This window comes from Pinus tabuliformis, chromosome 4_1 (assembly GCF_031772625.1).
Source record: "Pinus tabuliformis cultivar Carrire ecotype Pingquan chromosome 4_1, CPIR1, whole genome shotgun sequence".
In the NCBI taxonomy this organism is placed as follows: Eukaryota; Viridiplantae; Streptophyta; class Pinopsida; order Pinales; family Pinaceae; genus Pinus; species Pinus tabuliformis.
In genome coordinates, this window is record NC_142303.1 from 981,510,027 (window position 1) to 981,531,071 (window position 21,045).

The window sequence follows — 21,045 nt, forward strand, 5'->3', positions numbered from 1 at the left end:
TCAGATCGGGATAGTCGGTTCCTCAGTACATTTTGGTCCAGTCTCTGGTCAATGCTGGACACCAAACTCACTAAGTCCACAGCCTTCCATCCTCAAACTGATGGCCAGATAGAGGTTGTCAATCGGATGATTGTACACATTCTGCGCATGTACAAATCAAGGCATCCACGCACATGGGACGAGAGCCTCCCCTATGTTCAGCACAGCTACAACCGAGCTCTTCATAGCTCGACGGGCCACAACCCTTTTTAGGTGGGCTTGGGATTCCAGCCACTATGCCCCATTGATGTGGCCATGCCACTTGCAGCTACTCACACATATTCAGCTCATGTCCAGTCCGAAACAGATAAGGCAACCAGCTTCATTGAGCACATCCAACGTATTCACCAGCAGGTCCATGACATTCTGGAAAAATCAAATGCCAAGTACAAGCAGCGACATGATCAACATCGGGTGCCACACAAGTTTCAAGTGGGCGACAAAGTCTGGTTGCATTTGTAAAAGGAACGCCTTACTAGAGCCTATCGGAAACTGAGACCACTCTGATATGGTCCTTACACCATTATTAAGGCTGTGGGAGACAATGCATTTGAGCTTAGCATTCCCCCATTCCTTGGCCTACACCCAGTGTTCAATGTGGACCGCCTTCGCCCATACTTTCCACCATTGCTAGACACATCTGACATTGCAGAACAACTCACACCCACAGAATTAAATGCAGATTGCATGGAACAAGCTGCAACTGATCGGATCATGGACACATAGGTCAAGAACACTCGCCAACAGAATATCCAACTGTATCGAGTTGTTAAAGCAGGCCAACTCCTTCACCAGGGCAAGTGGTTCACCAGGGACCAAGTTCAGCAAAAGTTTCCTCATCTCATGGAGGAACTCAACGCAATGGGGACCATTTCTTCCTAAGGGGGGAGGAATGATCCAGATGGATCTTGGTGGCCACCTACCAAGTCCATCTGGACCCCCACCATTGTTTCTCTCAGCATTTTCAGTTTCCTTAATTATAGCACAACTTACTATTTTTAGCAGTTTTTCGGGTCCTGAACTTCCGGAGCCGTTTTGAGGCCCTAAACGACGTTTTTTGGGAAATCTACCGCCAACGATTTTTCTAATAAAAATCATCTTTTCCGTCGTAGTCCTCGGAGAGATCTTTCCAACGGGCTATCATGCGCGTCAAACGGAGATAATACGACCAATTCGCGACCCCGGGAAGTTGGCTGCCCAACTCACCCCAAAACGGGGCCCACAATTTGGCGTTTCATCTTCTAGGGTTAGGTTTTGGAATGTGAAGGGTTTTCCATTGTTTCTCAATAATAAATAGGCCTTCGAGCCTCATCGTAAACACAGTTCGAAATAGTTCAGAGGCATGTAGCTGACACATCTCTTCTCAGAGATACGCTACCATCGCCCTAGCTGGGTTATTTCTATTTCTATTTGTAAGCATATTTCAGTATTTTCCATTAATGAAATGAAGTATTATTTCCGCTGCATATCTGTCTTTATGGTTATCTCTATATTTTATTGCGTTCCTATTTAAATCCGGATCAGTTTGGCATCAGTTCCTAGATTTACTAATTCATAATTCAAAGTTGAACTTTGGAGTTTTGAATTGGTAGATCTTTTGAATCGATCTTTCAAATCATAAAGGTCTTCTAATATGACTACTGATTTAGGTATAGAATTATTAGTACTATCCTGTTGCAATTGTTGGTCATGTTGGTCTTCGTCGATTATTTGATTGGTGTAGGATTCTTCAGATGTGAGAAAACTCACGATATTAGGATCGTCGTCCAATTGATAATGTTATCAGGAATAGATGGTCTAAAAATTAAGTCAATTGAAAATCGGTCAGGGCTAAAATCTTCTGAAGGAATGAGCTTGGAAGCTACGTTGGCTAAGAGGTCTGCGCTAGCATTCTGGAGTCTAGGAATTGGGGAAATATTAAATGCTATAAAAATTTCAATCAGATCTTGAACTAAGGATTGGTAATGCTTTAAATGACCTGATAAACAGTGTATAGTATTACGTACCTGTCTGATTACAATTTCAGAATCTCCGAAAACTTGCAGGTATTTGACGTCTAATCCGATTGCCTTGTACAACCCTTGGACTAGAGCTTCGTATTCTGCGGTATTGTTGGTGCACTCGAATTCGAGTCTGCAAGTTAGCATGATTTTATCTCCCTCTGGGCTTACTAACATGCATCCTACTCTTTCTCCTTCGTTAGACTTAGAACCATCAAAAAATAATTTCCAAAACAAAGATTTATTTACAGGACTATTTATAAAATTAATGCATTTAGAACCATCTGTTTGAGAAAAAATTTCTACTTGAGATAAAACAGAATGTTCTAAGTAAGGTGAAGTATGAGCATTAAAATTTCCTAGGAAAGAATCTACTAATAGTTTCCTATGATGTTAGAGTTATATGCTACTGGTTCGTTTTCTCCCTCAATTTCTGTTACCATGTATTTCTGATGTCGTTCACGCTCAACTTTTATTTGTTTTGGTTTACAATTATAAGGCAGCCACATGTGGGACCAGTGAGTTGCAAAGTATCCATGAAATTTTTCTGACCAGACTCTGCTAAGAATTAAGCCATAAAATTCAGGAATATTAACAACTAAAATGTCAATAACTTGACATACCTTTGGGTTGGATGACAGCCTTATGGTAACCTGATTTACCTTGCCAATCACTTCGACTTCCGATAAATCTAATTGGACTATGCATACATTAGATTTTTGTGTTTGAACGTTCAATTTTGCGCAAATTGATCTTGGTAAAATATTTGATGAAGCTCCAGAATCGACTAAGCAATTATGCACATTTTTATTGAAAATCTCATAAGTAAGGATAAATGGGGGAGTATGCAATCTCAATCTTCCTCCAATTAATGTGATATCATTTGGATCAACTTTATTCATCGCATTAGTTGGAGGTATTCCCATATCATGGGAAGCTTCAGAGATTACAGCAGCTGGTAAAGGTGCAACTGGCACAACATGTAATTCTTTCAAAAGTACTTTCTGCTGGTGTTTTAACTTGCTCAATTCAAAAAGAGTAATATTGGCCCTAGTATTTTTCATAGCTTCTACGATGTTATACTTCATTTCATCTGAAACAATTAGCATTTTAGATGGATTAGATGTGTCTTTTTGGACTGAGCTGTTTTGAGTCGCTTTAGGTGATGTTTTCTTGACTGCAAATTTATCCGTAGTCATCGAGCTTGCACTCTTTGGCTTAGGTGTAGATTGAGGAGGATCAAGTTGATTTCTACTGCGAGTACTAACCAAGAATGCCTCTTGATCTTCTTCATTTGGGAGGATGAAATCCCACATACCTTGTAACTCTACAACTTCTTCTTCATCGGTATGTTCTTCGGTAGTGTTTTCCTCTTCTTCTTCTTCTGGCTCAACATTTGATATAGCGTTAGGGGGTTTGGAATTAGCTGAAGGATTTCTTTTAAAAGGCTTGTATGGCTTTTTAGAAGAAGTTTCTGCCACTTGTTTCTTAATGTCGACCATTTCGTTAGACATGGTCTTCAAAACCTTTTGTACTCCTTCTAAATCAAATGGATCTTTGGGTTGTTTTTTCTTGGGATCTTCTTTGAAAGACACCTTCTTAGACTTTCATTCTTCTATCGCATTTTTCTTTTCTAGGGTCGTAATACGTTTCTCTACTGCTATCGCTTCTTTCATATTTTCAACTAATTTTGTTTTGTTAGCCCTATCAATAAAGATTGCTAAGTTTGATGGTAAAGCAGTAATGTACCATTCACTTTGCACTTCTTCACTAGGCTGAGAAGCAGTAGGTATTTTTTTTTAAATTTTGATTGAAATGTAAATTGAAATCTTTGATAGGTTCTCTTGACTCATCCCTAAGGTCAGACAAGTCATTGATCAGTTTTGACGTAGACCTGTCATCACCAAACTTGGTTAGGAATTGTTCTTGGAAGATGTCCCAACTAGTAATATATCTAGAAGGTAACGAGAAATACCATGATATGGCTATTCCTTGCAAAGTATAAGGAAAAATTCTAACAACAACATCTTCATTAACAACTCCATTGAGATTTATAGATAACATGAAGTTATTTACATGCTCTTCCGCTAGCATGCCTGCCTCAGGGCTAAACTTAGGCAGCCATTTTTCAGTATCAGCCGCTAACTGACTCAAGGGTGCAAGAATTAAGACTACCCCTGGGTTATTCCATGGGGTTTGGGCCATTGTTGAACTACTAATAGAGGAAAGTGCAGAAGATGATCCCTAGGGTTGAGAAGATGAGGATATTATGACTCCAGATAGTTGAGAAGGAGTTGAGGAAGTTGCAATAGGTTGATGGACGATGATCTGAAGTGGAGGAGTGGATGGTTTACTTCACGGTGAAGAGGTTGAGATGGATGATGATGATGAAAGAGTCTCACTATCGGATCCTTTAGGAGACTTTCTTGCTCTCTTCCTCGTAGGTAGAGGTAATTTGGTTGGTTGAACACCAAAATTTTCACTCTTTAACCTGGTAAGAGGATGAGCGGGGTTATATTGTGAAGTCACACTGCCTTGAGATTTATCAGACTTTTGAGGAGATATAGAAAATCGCTGAACTTTGTGAATCAAAGATTCAACTTTAGGAGGTTCAATAGTAGATTTTTCTGAAATATCAGGGTTTTTAGCAGCGGCTGTTGCTCCAACGACTTCTAACTCTATATTTAAGGTTTCTGAATGCAATGGAGAAGTCAAGGGGGATGGTGAGGGTAATTTACTCTTAGAATGGTATTTAGATTTGGATTTTCTAGCCATTCACAGTTCAGAGCCCTCCTTTTAGTGCCAAATATGTTGAAGCCCCGAAAATCGGGTCTACAACAAGGGGGATACCCGCCTGGTTTGGACCTTGGTTGGTAGCTCCTTTTCCTTTTGGTATAGTGGGTCCAACTGGGGATATGGGACCAGTTTCCCAATTTATGTGTATGTGTGGGAAAGATGGATATTTCTATTTCTAACAGTTTCTAAATGGAATACTTCTACTCTAATTCTAATCTAATAATAAGGAAATTATATTCTAATAAACAGAAATATATAAATCTATGCTAACCTAGGGTGTAATCTTTCCTTTATGTGATCTAAAATGATTTCAAACAACAACTGGTAATAAATATCATTTAGCTATTATGAGAAAAGAATTCAATAAAGATGAACCACTTCATATAAAAATTTAGATGAAACAGTTGTGAAAAACATATCGCATAATGAGTTATTCATACACTAAGCATAAATAAATAGCTATCACCGTAAAAAAGTGCCAAATGATAACTCAGGCATTCATACATCAATATATAAATAACTAAACATGAAAATCACTTTAACACAAGGCAAAAATAGTTAAGAGATAGAAATATCATTTATAACTAGTCCTACTCATGACCTTCAAGTGATAACGATTTATCTCTTCTTGATCAAATATCCACTAAGAGTACAAAAGTGTAACATTAGTAGCAGATATTAAATGAAAACATCAATAAATCATATTCCATTCATTCATCAAAACCTCCTCAGAGGGTAGAAAAGTGCATGTTCTGGGGATAAGTTTTTGATAAATTTCAGGACCCTTCTCTAAATGCATGAGAAGGGTTTAAATATTACTAGCTAAATCTAAAAATAAGTTATTACAAAAATATAGGATGCGCTTTAAATGACCATCCTCTTTTCAGGAAAATAAAACAAAATTAAAGCTAAAATTGAATCTAAAATTAAACTACTTCTGTATTTGGTCCTTGAAATCGCACGCATGCAACATCTGTTTGAGAAGAGTCAGTTGGCCGACTTCTGATTTTAGCTGAGCTGAGAAAACAGAATCGACAAGAGCTGGTGCCATTTTTTTAGCCACATTGATGATACACTTGAGGGTCATCCATTGGCTATGTGTCTTTACCAAGTAAGCCCAGTAATAATCCCATTTTAACCTGGTTAACCCTTGAATTGCTTCTGCCTTTTCTTTTGCCTTCTGCTTCCAATCTGTCTGTAATTGTTGTGTGTTAGGTAAATATTCTGGAGTGGTATCTGTGATCAAATTTGCCCTGTGCAAATTTTCATTACATAATCAATAATACTGCTTACTGCCGTGGCTGCTCCTTCTGCTGCTTACTCTGCTTCCCTAATTTTCTCGTCCCATTTATTAAAGAGCATTTCTTTGTGGTTTTCATTAATTCTTGGTGCACCTACTCTTTTTCCCTCATTTTTTTCTTGCCAAGCCAAATATTTAGTCACCCGTTTATCAATTAGATCATAGTCACTTCATAAATCTACCACTTGATTAATGGTTTTGTCACTTATTTCACAATAATAGCTCCAATGGATATCTTTTGGCCCAACGCTTCCTGCTGCTGTAGTAATTGTTCATTCAAGGAAATGGACTCTATGATGAATTCTGTAAGTTTAGGATTATCCTTGTGCATCTCCTGTAAATCCTGTAACTACTTCCCTTTCTCATCCAAAATTTCCTGATATCCTATCTGCATCTGTTGGAAGTCCTGCTGTAACCTCTCAAGTTGTTTTTGTGCTTCATTGTTGGCATTGGCTTGTTGCAACTGTTGTTGCAAATCTTGTATTTGGTCTTCCTTTTCTTTTGGAAATTGTTGTACCTCAGATTCTTTATCAATAGTTGCAAAGGAATATGCTCTTGCGGTCTGAGATAGTTTGATGAGATTCTCAATAGGATTGCTAGTGGGATCTTGCCACAGGACATCTAATTGTTCTGCGTCTTGAGGGAGCACATTTTCCAATTTCCTTTTCTTCCTCTGTCTTCTTACTACTGCTTTGTGCTGTGGGCTATAAAATATATCAAGGGGAGGAATTTCTTCTATTTTGAGCAGAAGCTCAGAGGATGGGGCAATAGGGATATGCTCCATATCTAAGACATTGCTAACTGTTCTTGTGACTACTTTTATTAACTGTGCATCGCTCACTGGTGTTTTTATGGTTTACCCTTCAAGATTGATCAGGGCATGAAGGTTTCCCATTCTTTATCTAATTCGGTTGTGACTGATGGCTACTAAATGACGGGAGGGGGAGGATCTCTTTGCGGGGAGGTAAAAACCTGTTGCTGTAGAAGTTCCGTTGACTGGGGAGTATCCTTTTGCTGACCCTTTGCTCTTATCCTATTATCTTTAACTCCCACTAAGACTAACACTTGGAGTTGGTTCCCTTCCGGGTTTTAGGCATAGTTTCTCCAAAGGAACACTGGCTAACCTTCTTTCCCTGTATATTTTGAACTTTTGAAATTCTTTTGGAGAGAATTGCAATTGGGTTGCATGCAGAATTTCTTGAAGTGTGCTTTTCTGTTGGAATATATCATCGAATAAATCCTTTTCTCCAGAGAACACCTTTATCTTGACTGCAGTAGTAAAATTCTTAGCAACATCACTATGGTCAAATGGTCTTCCTGAAAATTTGAATAACTATAAACACGTTATATTATTTACTTCTGTGAATGTGTGGCCTACATCAAATAGTGAAAAGGCCCCACAGGCTACAGGAAATTGTGGCCATATAGCCTTCTTTTTGTCCTTAAAATCTTTAGTTAGACTGCCTTCCCCACAGGTTTGAGAGGCAATCTCTCGAGCTAACAGTTTATCAGGGATATACAAAGGTAGGACATGAGGAGAAGCAGAACTTCCAAATACCCTGACATAAGTAAAAAATTCCTCCCTGAACCATATTGCGACAGGGAGGATGTCTACCTCTGCTTCAGGAGAGCATCTTAGAGCACCTTTATCATACAACATTTTGTACAAGGGCAGCATAAATCCATGACAAATCTAGTAGAAGTATGGAGTGAACTTAGAGTCCCATAATTCTTTATGATAGACATGAATAGGTAAGGGGTCTTGAGTTGTCCACTTCCAACCCATTACAGGAAACTTAGAAACATAACATATCGCATCCATTACATACACCGATAGGTAAAAAGGAGGATAGATTCTCTAGAAGATATTTCTTTTAGATCGGTAACTTACAATGGCCGTGACTAAATTTTCAGATAAGATTTTGGCCCAATCTACAATAGTCGCATTTGTGGTGGCATCCAATAATGGTAGCCACTCAGACAAAAATTTGTTGATATCTGGCATTCTAAACAATCTACAGAGCATGGCAGTAGCAAAGAGATATGGGAGGTGAGAGAACCAATACTGTACATACTGTGTTTATCTTTCTTCAGTGGTTCGTCCCTCCTAGACCAGTCATTGGTGATTTCTACCAGGTCCTGATTTTCTTTTGCAAATTTCTCCATAAACTACTTGTTGTAAGTTTCCTGTGGCTCTAGTAAATGATACATGAGCCTTAAATCATATGTAGTGAATGAGCCGATAAGTCCCTGACCCTAAGTTTTAAACTGTCTGTTTTTGATATCTGCGTTGTCCGGTATCCACTTTACCATGTCCGTGTATGGGAGAATTTTTGGCCTTGCTGCTATCTGATGTAAGAATGAGTAGGCTAGCTCTGTAAGGGATGCTTCAGAAGAACCATTTGAGCCTGCGGTAGCCACTACTTCCATTACTCTGGGATTCTCCTCTTCAAGAAGATTATACATGCCTTCCCACGTAGAAATTCCCGCATCTCTGTTACATGCGTATCTGTATACAAGGGCGCCATTTCTTTTTCTTCTGAGCTTGGGGCTTTACTTTTCTTTCCCATTTTAACCTACGTATTACTTTGTATCAGCCTCTATTCTCCGTTCCTGCAATTCACAACTGAAGTGAAAATGAATGACAAGGAAGGGTGATGGGAAAGTTTTAAATGCCGCAGACGCATAAAGTATACCACCTTACGTGAGATGATTCATTGATAAGCACGCACCCATATTCCATTAATAACTGGCAACTAACTCATTTATTAGCATTCAAGCGCATAACCAGGTGTCACCTTAAGGAAAATACTTTTCTTGAATAACACGCCCGAAAGATCTGCGATGGAGCGATATTGCAATTTGCTTCGCAATATCGCAGATCACAACATCGCGAAATGATAATATTGCAAAATCGTAACATCGCAAAGTTGGTCGCTCATGATATCGCATTATCGCATTATCACTGTATTGTGAGATCGTAATAACACAATATCGCAGATCGTAGGAATGTTATGTATGGCAATCTTTGTTAACCTCTTTTTTGCGAAATGTGATTTTGCGATCAGCGTCATCGCATATAGGCAAATTAAAGTGTTTCGTTGTAAATTGTGCAGTATGCGATGCAATATTTCATTATCGCACATCGTAATCTCGCAATGTTTAAAATTCAGCTCATAAGGAGGCATCCCGTTATCTTTTTCTCGATGTGATATTCCTAAGGAAAGATTTGTGTCTTACCTTATCATAAAACTTAGATTTTTGGAATTTTAGAAGGGGGTTTCCTATGTTTATGATGGTAATTTTATTTGAAAAAGGAAACTTAAACACTAATTTGGTTTTTTTTTTCCATTTTTAACTAAGGGTCCCCACTTATTTAGTATTAGAAATAATGCTAAATAAGAAGGGGGTTTGTTGCTGGCCACAACACTAGGTATAACAAGTTCCAGTAATAGTAACAACTAATAATCCATTCACTCTCATGTTGAAAAGAATAAACAAATCATATAGTTAAGAGAACTATAGGTTTGAATCCTGGGGGTATCTCTCAACTCTCTAGTAGATACCTAGGTTAGTAGTCTCTTAGCATACACACTCAGGGCCCTTAGCACATAGTAACAATCCAACTCATTTAGATCAAAATACGATTCTTAAAAAAGAATTGATTTTATTAACCAATCGTAATGAAAGAAATATTATGTAACAATTTACAGCTTTAACATTACAAGTCTACAGAAATTGTAGAGCATCACATTAAATATATTAGGCACATGTAATCAATCCAAGTTCATTCCAAACCAAGGGACCCTTCCTAGCTAGAAGCACTACAGGAAAACGAACTTTTTACTCCAACAATTGAAGCAACAAACATGCGACTTACATTATACAATCATCAAGATGTAATACAAAGTCTAGAACTTAGTTCAGCCGCTTCAGTAGTCTCACAATAATGTTACAACTAAATTTATTCTGTTGGTTACAAAGAAATATTTAATATTATCGTCAACCAATCCAACCTTAAGAACAAGGAAAATCATTATAACTAAGTGACTAATGTTTACAAAAATGATAATGGATGAAACTACCTAACTATTGTTGAACAATCTTGTTCTAAATCAAAACTCTACTAATATAAAAAGATAACAAAATAGAAATTGCGTTGATTATGTTGGTCATGGACAGAAGTATCTAATATAGGACATGAATATGAACATTGCATTCTTTCCTCCCATAGCTTTCTAGGATGAATTCTTCTAGTAGATATGTTGTGACTCTCAATATGTTAACCAATGATAATTCCCCCTATGACTTAAGAAAAAAGAAGACTATAATGCTTCACAATCATTATATAAGTTAATTTACTGAAATGCGGGCCAATTTAGCAAGGAAACACACAAAAATAATCATAATTGCATTTGTTATTCAAGATTTGATTAAAGGCACACAATGGAAAGAAATAACAATGAAGTATAAAGAAATGTGAGGTGAGGCTTAGGGATATGAGTTATAGAATGGGTTTGGGGAGTACTTTTAATGGGCTAAATTTGAGGCTCTTCATTATGCATTCCAGGATTAATTGGTAAGATTATTGAAATTTACCAAGATGATTTTCCAATATTTTTTAAGGATAAGAAGGATCATGTATGACACTTGAAAAAAACCTCTAACATCTAGAGAAAGTTTGAAATATCCTTGAATGCTAAGAAATTTATGATTGGTGTAGATGATGGAAAGATGTCGGGGCATGTTGTATCCAATGAATGGGTTAAGTTTGACCCATCGAGGGTTGAAGATATTCATAATATTCTTTTTCCTAAAACCAAGTAGGTTTTACAATCTTTCTTTGATAAGATTAACTTTATCCAAATATGCATCCCTAACATTGTAGAGATCATGAAACCTTTTCCTTTGAAGAAGGATCATGAATTCAAGTGGGATGAATATAGTAGAAATACCTTTAGAAAAATCAAGAATTTTATAAACATGGAACCAATTGATTACTCTTGATTATTCGAGATAACTCCTAATTTTTTTCCTTTTCCTCAAAAGAAATAATTGTTTGCGTCCTCCTACAGAAAAATGAAAACAATCAAGAACAACCTATAGCATTCATTAGTTAAGCACCTAGGGACTTATAATTTAAGTAAAAAACCATGGAAAATAAAGCATATGCCTTTTCAATCCTTGAAGCATTTTCAACCTTATGTTGGATATTCCAAAATCAATTATTATGTCTCACATACTACTATTAAAGATGTCCTAATTCAACATGATTTCCATGGAACTCATGGGAAAGGGGTGTCTAGAATTCAAGAGTATGATTTGAAAATAAGACCAACTAAGTTAGTGAAAGGTTAGGATCTTTCCAAGTTACTATCCAAGGGGAATGAGAAAGCCTTAGATAATAATCTAGTCAACGATGAGTTGGATGATTTAGAGAAGAGTGTATGGTATAATGACATCATCTATGACCTTAAACACTTAACATGTCTTAATCACTTAGTTAATCACCAAAAAATAGCTTTAAGGTTTAAATCCACAAGCTACTGCATCATTCAAAGGGGCCTCGGTTTGAAAAATATTGAAGATCTTGTGCTTAGGTGTGTTAGTAAGCAAGAATCCAATGAATTGACCAAGAATTTTCATACAGGACATTGTGGTGGACACAATGCTACCTAGAATACCACTCATAAGATACTCAGGGAAAGTACTATTGGCATACGAAATTCCATGATCTTCATGAGTTTTTTATGCCACATCAACAGTGTGTTACCATAGATTTTTACCCCTTCAAAAACTATATTATTTGATGAATCCAGGATAAGAAATATCAATGCGATGAGAGCTCTGCGATGGAGCTGGTTAGGGTTTCAAAACCAGAGCACAAGTCGGAACCACGCACGGGCCACGGGTAGGTAGTTCAGGTCAGGTGTCAAAGAACAGCTGCCGGCGTAGGTGCAAAGGCGACTGGCAGGTGGAGGTGGAAGCTTGTATCGGACCAGGTTTTGTCGTTTTACGTTTTTACCATAATACAGTCGATTACAGTTTGTTATTCGCCTTTTTTCTGTTTTTCCTCCACAAGAAACCGTGAAGGTTATCACCATTGACCATCGGCTGTAGCAAATACCTTGGAACGGGTGGTAACCATGGTTAATCCCGCCGAACTTGTAGACCTGGACCCAGCACTGGAGGACATCCTCTCTATGTGGGGGAAGGATATCACCGCTCAGAATGTGGAACACTATTTTGGGGCTTTCAAACTATCAAGGTTGGAGGATTTAACTCAGGCGGAAACACCTTTGTTTCGGTTACAAGACAAGGATGTGGGCAGCGCGGCTCACAATAGATGCATAACGGCCGTCTCCAAGCAGGTGGGAAGCGAAATAGTGTCCAGGGGGACAGATGAGGAAGGGTTGCCCACAGATCCAAAGGGTAAAGCAGTGTCGACCCGATTTACGCCTTCTAAGGGTTTTGAAGATTTAACTAATTTAGGGCTTTCTGCAGGCTATAGTCTGTCAAGGGCCCCAGGGGGTCCTCCATCGATAACAAGGGTATCTCTGCCAAGAGAATCCCTTTCTCTAAAAGGGTCTACAGCAAACGGCCTCGGAGAACCTCCAGCTGGGGAGCGGGCAGGCTCTGATGGACTGGCAAAGGGCCTTTTGTCACCAGGGAACTTTGAAGCAGGATTTGCGAGTCAGACCCCGACACAACCGGAGATAGAAACTATTGGGGGCATAACGCAAACAATCCCAGAAAGAAATGATGGTCGAAGGGGTTTTGGATCTCCGGTGGAAGAGTTAAGAATCAAAGGTGTGAAAAGGAAACCGCAAAGACCCATTGGATCTCAGGAGATTGAAGGCAATTTGGTCCTTGGGATGGAGGTTTCTATCGAAGAAACCCTAGCTGTCGCAGACTGTACCTTGGTCGGCAGAGCTAGAGGTAAGAAATACTCTTCTGAATTTCTTCAAGTATGGGGTGAGACTTGTTTTGTGTCTGCCAGACCTATACAGTTTGAAGCTCAAGTTTTAGGGAAGGGTTGGTTTAAGCTCAGTTTTGTTGATAAAGACTCGGCAGAATGGGTTTTCCACCGTAATTGGCATATTGGGAACATTCCTGTTCTGTTAAAGAAATGGACCCCCATGTTTGATGCTTTCAAGGAGAGAACGGACGAGTTCCCTGTGTGGGTGCGAGCTCCGGGCTTACCATCCTTCCTGTGGACAGAAGAAGTGTTCAAATCAATTGGGAATAGGCTGGGGGTTTATTTGGAGGCAGATATGACTTTCTTGGAGACGAAGAATAGAACGATGGCGCGTATTTTGGCTCTCCTTAACCCGAGTAGAGGCTTGGCACAAAAAATAAATCTCCAGTACAAAGAATACGTGTTTGAGCAGATATTAGACTATGAATACTTGCCATTCAGATGCCATCGCTGCCATGAGTATGGGCACTTGGCAAAAGATTGCCCACAGCTGAGAAGAAGGAGACACTTTCGGAGGACTACAGCTAACAGAGGAAATGTTCAAACTCCCGTTCAGATGCCCATGGAGCATGAAATACCGGAGCCGCAAGGAACAGAGGATATGGAGACAGAGGAGACTGTTAAGGATCCTGTGGGTGAAGCTGTACCAAACCAAGAGGATGCTCAGGAAACCGTAAAACATCCGACGGTTGCTGTGGAGGAACCCGATAAAGAAGTGGAAGCCGCGGAAGAGGTCGTCAAGGAAGATCCTGCAAGTCAAATCCCGCACGAACACGAAGAAAAGGGTATGTGCTCAGGGACCCCTATCTCTTATCTAAACTCTCCTGAGCATGTTTCTGTTCCTTCACATGTTTCGTATCCAAATAGTCATGAGCAAGAAAATAATGTTGTTGAAAATATGGAACATATTTCGAGTTCCCCGAATGTAGACACTATTGCTGATGCATTACCGTCTCTGGATATAAACTGTGAAGACCAGTGGCCCCCTCTTTCACATCCAGCTTCTCGTTCCCTTTGCCCTTATAACCTGAGATCTCTGGGAGGGAAACATAGTGATCCGGGGACATTAGGTGGTTTGGGACAGACCCTCTCTCAGAGTTACCCCAAAAATAAGAGAGGTAGGAAATCGGATATGTCCAAGGCAAAACTTAAAGCTAAACTGGATGTTGCAGATGGTAAACAATACTCTATCCCGGGGGTTCTTAGAGCAGCCCACCCCCCTGAGAGTGTTATAAAATGATCTTGACATCCTGGAATTGCAGAGGTTTGGCCAGCAAACCTAAAAAACTGGCCTTGAAAGAGTGGATAAATAATTCAAATTTAGATGTTATCTTTCTGCAAGAAACCCTAGGGAGGGCTTGTGAGATTGAAGCTATGCTTAAAACCCTTCTGCCTGGGTGGATCTTTTATGCTATAGATTCCTCTGGTCACTCGGGGGGCATTGCTATTGGTTTCAAAGAAGGGCGGGTAAAGGTCATAAACCAATGGGGGATGAAACATGTTATGGGCATGGAGGTTTTATCTCCAGATTTCTCTTTCCCTATCTCCTTAGTAAATATCTATGGGCCTTGTCAGGGCAGGGAATTTTTTTGGGAAGATTTGATGTCAAAATCTGTGATGAAATCTCCTTTGATGATTTTGGGAGGTGATTTAAATTTTTCCATAGGCAGAGCAGAAGCATGGGGACCATCAGCTAGAGAAGATCCCCTAATAGATTTCTTCTTTAACCTCATCTCGGATAATAACTTCACAGATCCTTCTCCGATCAAACTAAAGCCCACTTGGAGGAACCGAAGGATAGGTGAAGATCAAATAGCCAAAAGACTAGACCACTTTTTGGTAGCTGAGTCATTGTATTCCAAAATTCCCATGCTCAGACAGTGGGTTGAGGAAAGAGGGAATTCAGATCATTTCCCTGTTTTTTTAGACCTTACTCTTCCTCCTCCCAAACCTCCTGCCCCTTATAAGTTCAATCCAGCTTGGCTCCAAGACCCCTGATACTGCAATCTGTTTAATGAAACATGGATTCACCCTGTTCACAATACAGATGAGGATAAATGTTTTTTGTTCATGGAGAACCTCAAAAGATTGAAGAAAGCCACAATCTCCTGGGCAAAGGAAAGAAAACTGAAACAAAATGAGGAGCTGGTTAAAATTAGGGAGGAGCTGAAGCAGATGGAAAGTATGGAGGTAGATGGATACTCTTCACAGTCCTCAAAAGACAGAATCCTTCATTTGGAGAAGCAGCAAAATAAAATCCTCTTGGATAAGGAAGAAGAATGGAGGATCAAGAGTAGGGCAATTTGGTTAAAATCTGGGGATGAGAACACTAGGTTTTTTCATAACTTTGCAAAAGGTAGGAAAGCTGCAAATACTATTTGGCGCCTTAAAGATGAAGAAGGGAGGGAAGTCAGTTCCTTTCCAGAGCTTTCTGGGTTAGGAAAAAGACATTTTCAGAATATTTTTGCAGATTCTGGGGAGGCTACTATTGCAGAAGTCTTTCGAACTGTGCAAAGCTTCCCTAGATTCATTGAGGAAGATGAAGCAGAAGATCTTTCAATCCCGGTATCAAAGGAGGAGGTTGAAGCAGCTATGAAGCTCATGGGCAAGGATAAGAGTCCAGGCCCAGATGGCTGGACTATAGAACTGTTTCTCCATTTTTATGATCAAATAGGATCCGAAATTACTGAAGTAGTTGAAGAGTCAAGACAGAAAGGAGAAGTCTATAGACCTTTCAACTCAACTTTCATTGCTCTTATTCCTAAGAAGGATGACCCGGAAAGTTTTGAAGACTTCAGACCAATATCATTGTGTAATTGCATCTACAAGATTATAGCAAAGGTTATTGCCCTCAGAATAGCTCCAATCCTGTCACAAAATATATCAATGGAACAATTTGGTTTCCTGGATGGAAGACAAATTCATGAAGCCATTGGGGTAGCACAGGAGGTTATTCATAGTATCAGATTGAAGAAAAAGAAGGGAGCTGTTCTCAAAATTGACCTATCTAAAGCATATGATCGGATCAGTTGGCTCTATCTGCGGATGTTGCTAACTCAAGTGGGTTTCAGCTATTCCTTTATTAGCTGGATCATGGGTTGCATCACAAATGTCAGCTTTGCAGTTCTGGTCAATGGTGCAGCTTCCTCTTTCTTCAACAGCCAGAGAGGACTCAGGCAAGGTTGTCCATTATCCCCTCTTCTGTTTCTTCTTGTGGCAGAAGGGCTAAGTAGATTGATTCACAAAGCCAGAAGAGAGGAGAAGGTAAAGGGTATCGAGGTAGCAATCAATCTCTTCATCACACACCTTCTTTTTGTTGATGACATATTGATTTTCACCAATGGTTCCTACAATGAACTAAAGGAGCTAAAATGCATTTTTGATCTTTTTCTAAAAGCAACTGGAATGCAGATAAACTCAAGAAAATCCCAAGCGTGTGTGGCAGATTTTGAAAGAAGAGAAAGGAATAGAATGGCTAATCTTTTCCCTTTCCCCATACAGCCCCTGGATTCTCCCTTCAAATACTTGGGCTTTTGGTTAAAGCCAGCAGGTTACAAAAAAGAGGATTGGAATTGGCTCATCACAAAGATTGAAGCCAGAATCTCACATTGGAGCTTCAGATGGTTATCCAGAGCTGGTAGGTTGACCCTTATTAAATCAGTTCTGTTAGCCATTCCGGTTTATTGGGCCGCTCTGACTTGGATCCCCAAAGGCGTGATGGAGAAAATCAGAAGAATTTGCTGCAGATTTTTATGGGCAGGATCAAAGGAGTCCTCAGTGTTACCCTGGGTAGCTTGGGACAAAGTGGCCAGACCAAAAGATTGGGGAGGGTGGGGCATTAAAAGACTCCCTGAATTCAACCTCTCATTAGCAGCAAAATCAGGATGGAGGCTAATAACTATGGAAAATCTATGGACAAGGGTGGTGAAAAGGAAGTACATCGACCCTATCCCTATGGAAGACTGGATCCGGAGTCAAAATAAGAAGATAAAAAATATATCAGCTATCTGGAAAGCCACGGTGGAAGCCTTTTCAGTGATCGAGCAAGGATTAGCTTGGAAAGTTGGAGATGGAAGACTGGTAAGGATTGGCAAAGATCCATGGGTAGGATGCAATGGAGCTTATGCCTTATCACCAGGGCTTCTCAGACACTTGGATAGTAAAGGTATTACAACATTAAATCAGGTGGAGAAGGTTGGACAGTCTACTATATGGGGACAGGCATGGAAGGATGATGTAGATTTGGGGCTAAATGTCAGATGGAAGATTGAGTGGGAGGGTTTCATCAAAGAATTACAATGTTCAAATGTCAGGATAAAAGATGAACCTGATTGCTTGATGTGGGCACAGAGTAAATCAGGGAAATACTCCCCAAAAGATGGATACCTTTTCTTAATGGGAAAGAAAGGATGGGGAGTACCGGTTTGGTGGGCCAAAAATATCTAGAAACTCAAAAGCCCAGCTAAGGCCAGGCTTTTTCTCTGGTGCATTTTAAAAAGGATGGTCCCAACATGGGAAATTTTACAAGCTAGGTTCTTAGTTGGGCCTGGTAGATGCCCCCTATGCAAGTCTGAAGAAGAAACCATTAGCCATCTTTTCATAACTTGTGTTGTTTCAAGAAAGATATGGGAGGAGGTCACTGGTTTGCTCAAGATAAAAGCTCAGTGGGGGCATGATCCCTTGGAGACAGCCTGGAGGAAATGGTGGCAAGACCATCCGGAGGGGAACTTGAGAAATCTGCCTCTTATTTTCTGTTGGGGAGTATGGCTTGCCAGAAATAAAAGTCTTTTCCAAGATAAGGACACCCTTTCTTCCGTCATTGCCATTAATATAGCTGCCATATACTCTGCTTTACCGCCCCCTGAGGTTAAAAATCCTAAACCAAATCAAAAACAAATCAACATACAGGAAGGCATTCCATGTGGTTTCTTTGATGGGGCTTCCCAAAACAATAGGGCTGGAGCTGGCCTGTGTATACATATCAATCCGGATCACTCTTTAAAAGCTTCTGTTGGGCTGGGTACAGGCACAAATAACTATGCTGAATTATCTGCTCTGCGCTACCTCTTATGTTGGCTTCTTCACAGAAATATCAACACAATTCAGATATTTGGGGATTCACTAAATGTCATAAATTGGGTCAATGGAAATGCATCTTGTCAAAATCAGATTTTGATGACTCTTGTTGAAGAAATTTCTTTTTTAAAGGCATCTTTTAATAAGTTTTCTATCTGCCACATTTACAGGGACAAGAATGAGGAAGCAGACCAGCTTTCTAAGGCTGGTTTACAATAGGATATGGGCAGCTGGACAGTAGAAGAGATCAGACAGGGGCAGTCAGTCATAACAAATCTGCCTCCTTATACACAGTCACTTTGATTACAGTTCATCTTTCCTTTTTTGACAACAGTTTTCGCGGATATATATGTTTCTGTTTATATATTTATCAGTCTTCTTTTCAGTTTTATCAGGTATATAGCCACAGCAAACAGTTTTAGATATATACTTTTTTATGGTTCCTTTCCGGGTTATAAACTCATATTTTTTTGATGTATGGGGTTGTTTTCCTTTCGTTGAAGGAGACCCCATCTTATTGTTTCGGTTTTCATCATGAGATTTACTATGCCTCCAATGGGAGGAAGACTGTACAGGTTCAAAAAACAGCAGAAGCAGCTAATGTTGAGCATATCAGCAAACAAATGAGCCGCCTGTTATGGCTTAAGACCAATATTGCATGTAAAACTTTTTATAGTCTCTAAATAAAAAGTTTTGATTTTTTCCTCAGAAAAAAAAAAAGAAATATCAATGCAACATATAAGAAAAAATCTCTTTTTTTATCACTTGCAAATATCCTTCTTCATTCTGTTTGGTGCTTTCCAAACATAGTGGGGTGTCCCTTGTCTATCATGTGTGGTTTTCACTTTAAAATATGTAAAATAACATAGAAAAGAAAACAATGCAATGGTTTTTTGAACAACATTAGTGGCCTAACAAATTATAAAATTCTTTGGATTTTAAATAGTGGAATAATTTTGGATATGCATAGAGAAAAAAAGTTGCAGTTAATAATCAATTACTTATGGTTTACAATCCCTGCAACCTGAACGAGGCTCGAATTTGATGCTAGGGTTTCGCATTAGGGTTCCATGGTGGGACACGTAAGGGAGAGTGTCACTCCCTCCTACAGTCAAGTAGTCACAGAAGGAGGCAAGGAAGCAGGTGGGAATCATTTCAAAAAACTGTAGGAAAGGACTCCAGAAGCAAGAGGCAAGGAGATAGTTGGAAGAAACGAATCCCAGGATCAGGAAGGGAATCAACAGGAAACAAGAAAAGAAAAGGAGAAGGCAGGTGGCAGCGGAAAAAATGTCTTCCATAAGAACTAAGGGAGTCTGCCAACCCAAATCGAGCATCATTCTCTAGGTCATATTGAGTGATCCAGTGATTCAAGTGCACAGGGACCATATGAAAGAACATGTGATCATCTGCAAGTTCATGGGGCTATGGCCAACGGAGAGGGCCTTCCACATTTGTATTAGGAGCCATTAGAAGCCAAAGGGAGAAATACATTTACATCTGGGTTCTAAGGGCTTCTTCACGATGGTGTTCGCGAACCTAGAGGACAAAGACAGAGTTTTTGAAGGGGGGGCCTTATTTCTATGCTGCGGAAGGACTCTACAGGCGGCCATGGATGATGAACTTTGTCCTGGAATGTGAAGCATTTACATCTATACCGGTTTGGATCAGACTATACTCATCACCTCTGGATTACTGGCTACCAGAATATTTGAAAACCATAGGCAACACACTGGGGCATTTTCTAAAGATATCATAGGCAACTCTCAAAGATAAATACACCTCCTTTGCCTGAATATGTGTGGAAATGGATATATCTGGAGCCCTTCTGGAAGCAATAAGTTTAGAGGTTTATGATGAAGATTGGGTGCAAACGGTGGACTATGAATACATACCTTTCAGGTGTCGCAAATGTCATGAACATGACCATCTATTTAGAGACTACCCAACAAACAATATGGAAGGTAATGGGAAAACCTCTTTGGATAGAGATCACGAGGGCTTTACCAAGGTTGGGGCCAAAGGGAAAGGGCATAAATGGCCACACAAGAAAAGAAATGAAGACAAAAATACAAGACACAATAGTTTCAAAATCCTAGAGGAAGCAGAGGAGAATGTGGAGATAGTCCAGGACAAGCAGAATGCATCTAAGGAGCAGGAAATGGAAGCTGAAATGGAGGATATCATAGTAAAAAACCAACATAAGGAGGATCTACCCAGCAGTATGGAGATCAGTAAGGGCTATGAGATGAATCCAAGTGAGGCAAGAACAGAGGACCATGAACTATACGAGATTCTAGACAAGGAAAATCTGGATCTAGAACTATTTCTGGAACGAGGCAGGAAAAAAGGAGTGGACTCCTTGCCAAAAGAAGAATATGATCGAGTTTAATAGCTCTTTCTAAGGAGGGAAAAATTGAAGGGAACGGGTGTCAAGAGAAACCATGAAAGCTAAGAGCATAGTGGGGTCAAAATGATGTAGAACTTACAGGCACAATCTCCAAAAAACTCAAGAAGGAAAATAGGAAGCAAAAGATAGAATGAACTGCTAAATGAATGTGGAAAACTACTGATTAACTCAGGTAACTACTTATTAACTCAGGTATGATGAAAGATCTTACCAGCTATTCCTTTACTAACCTTTCTTAATGAAGCTGACAACATGGAATATTAGAGGTTTAGGTAGTAGAAGGAAACAAAGGAATCTGAGTAACAGACTAAAAGAAGAAAAACCAAATATGGTTTTTATTCAGGAGACTAAATGTTCAATGGATAAAATAAGAGAAATTCATAATAAATGGTTAATCAAGTATGAGTACTTGGAGGTTAAGGAAAATAACTCGGCAAGGGGGATTCTA

The 21,045-nt window shown here is 39.5% G+C and overlaps 1 protein-coding gene across 1 annotated transcript; it reads left to right on the forward strand.

Annotated features, from left to right (window-relative positions):
• Positions 1–15,298: 15,298 nt before the first annotated feature.
• LOC149179414 (uncharacterized) lies at positions 15,299–18,409 on the forward strand. Its single transcript, XM_089422458.1, has 3 exons — positions 15,299–15,955; positions 16,616–17,536; positions 17,738–18,409. The coding sequence occupies exons 1-3, from the start codon at positions 15,299–15,301 to the stop codon at positions 18,407–18,409; spliced, it is 2,250 nt and encodes a 749-aa protein (XP_089278584.1).
• Positions 18,410–21,045: the final 2,636 nt, after the last annotated feature.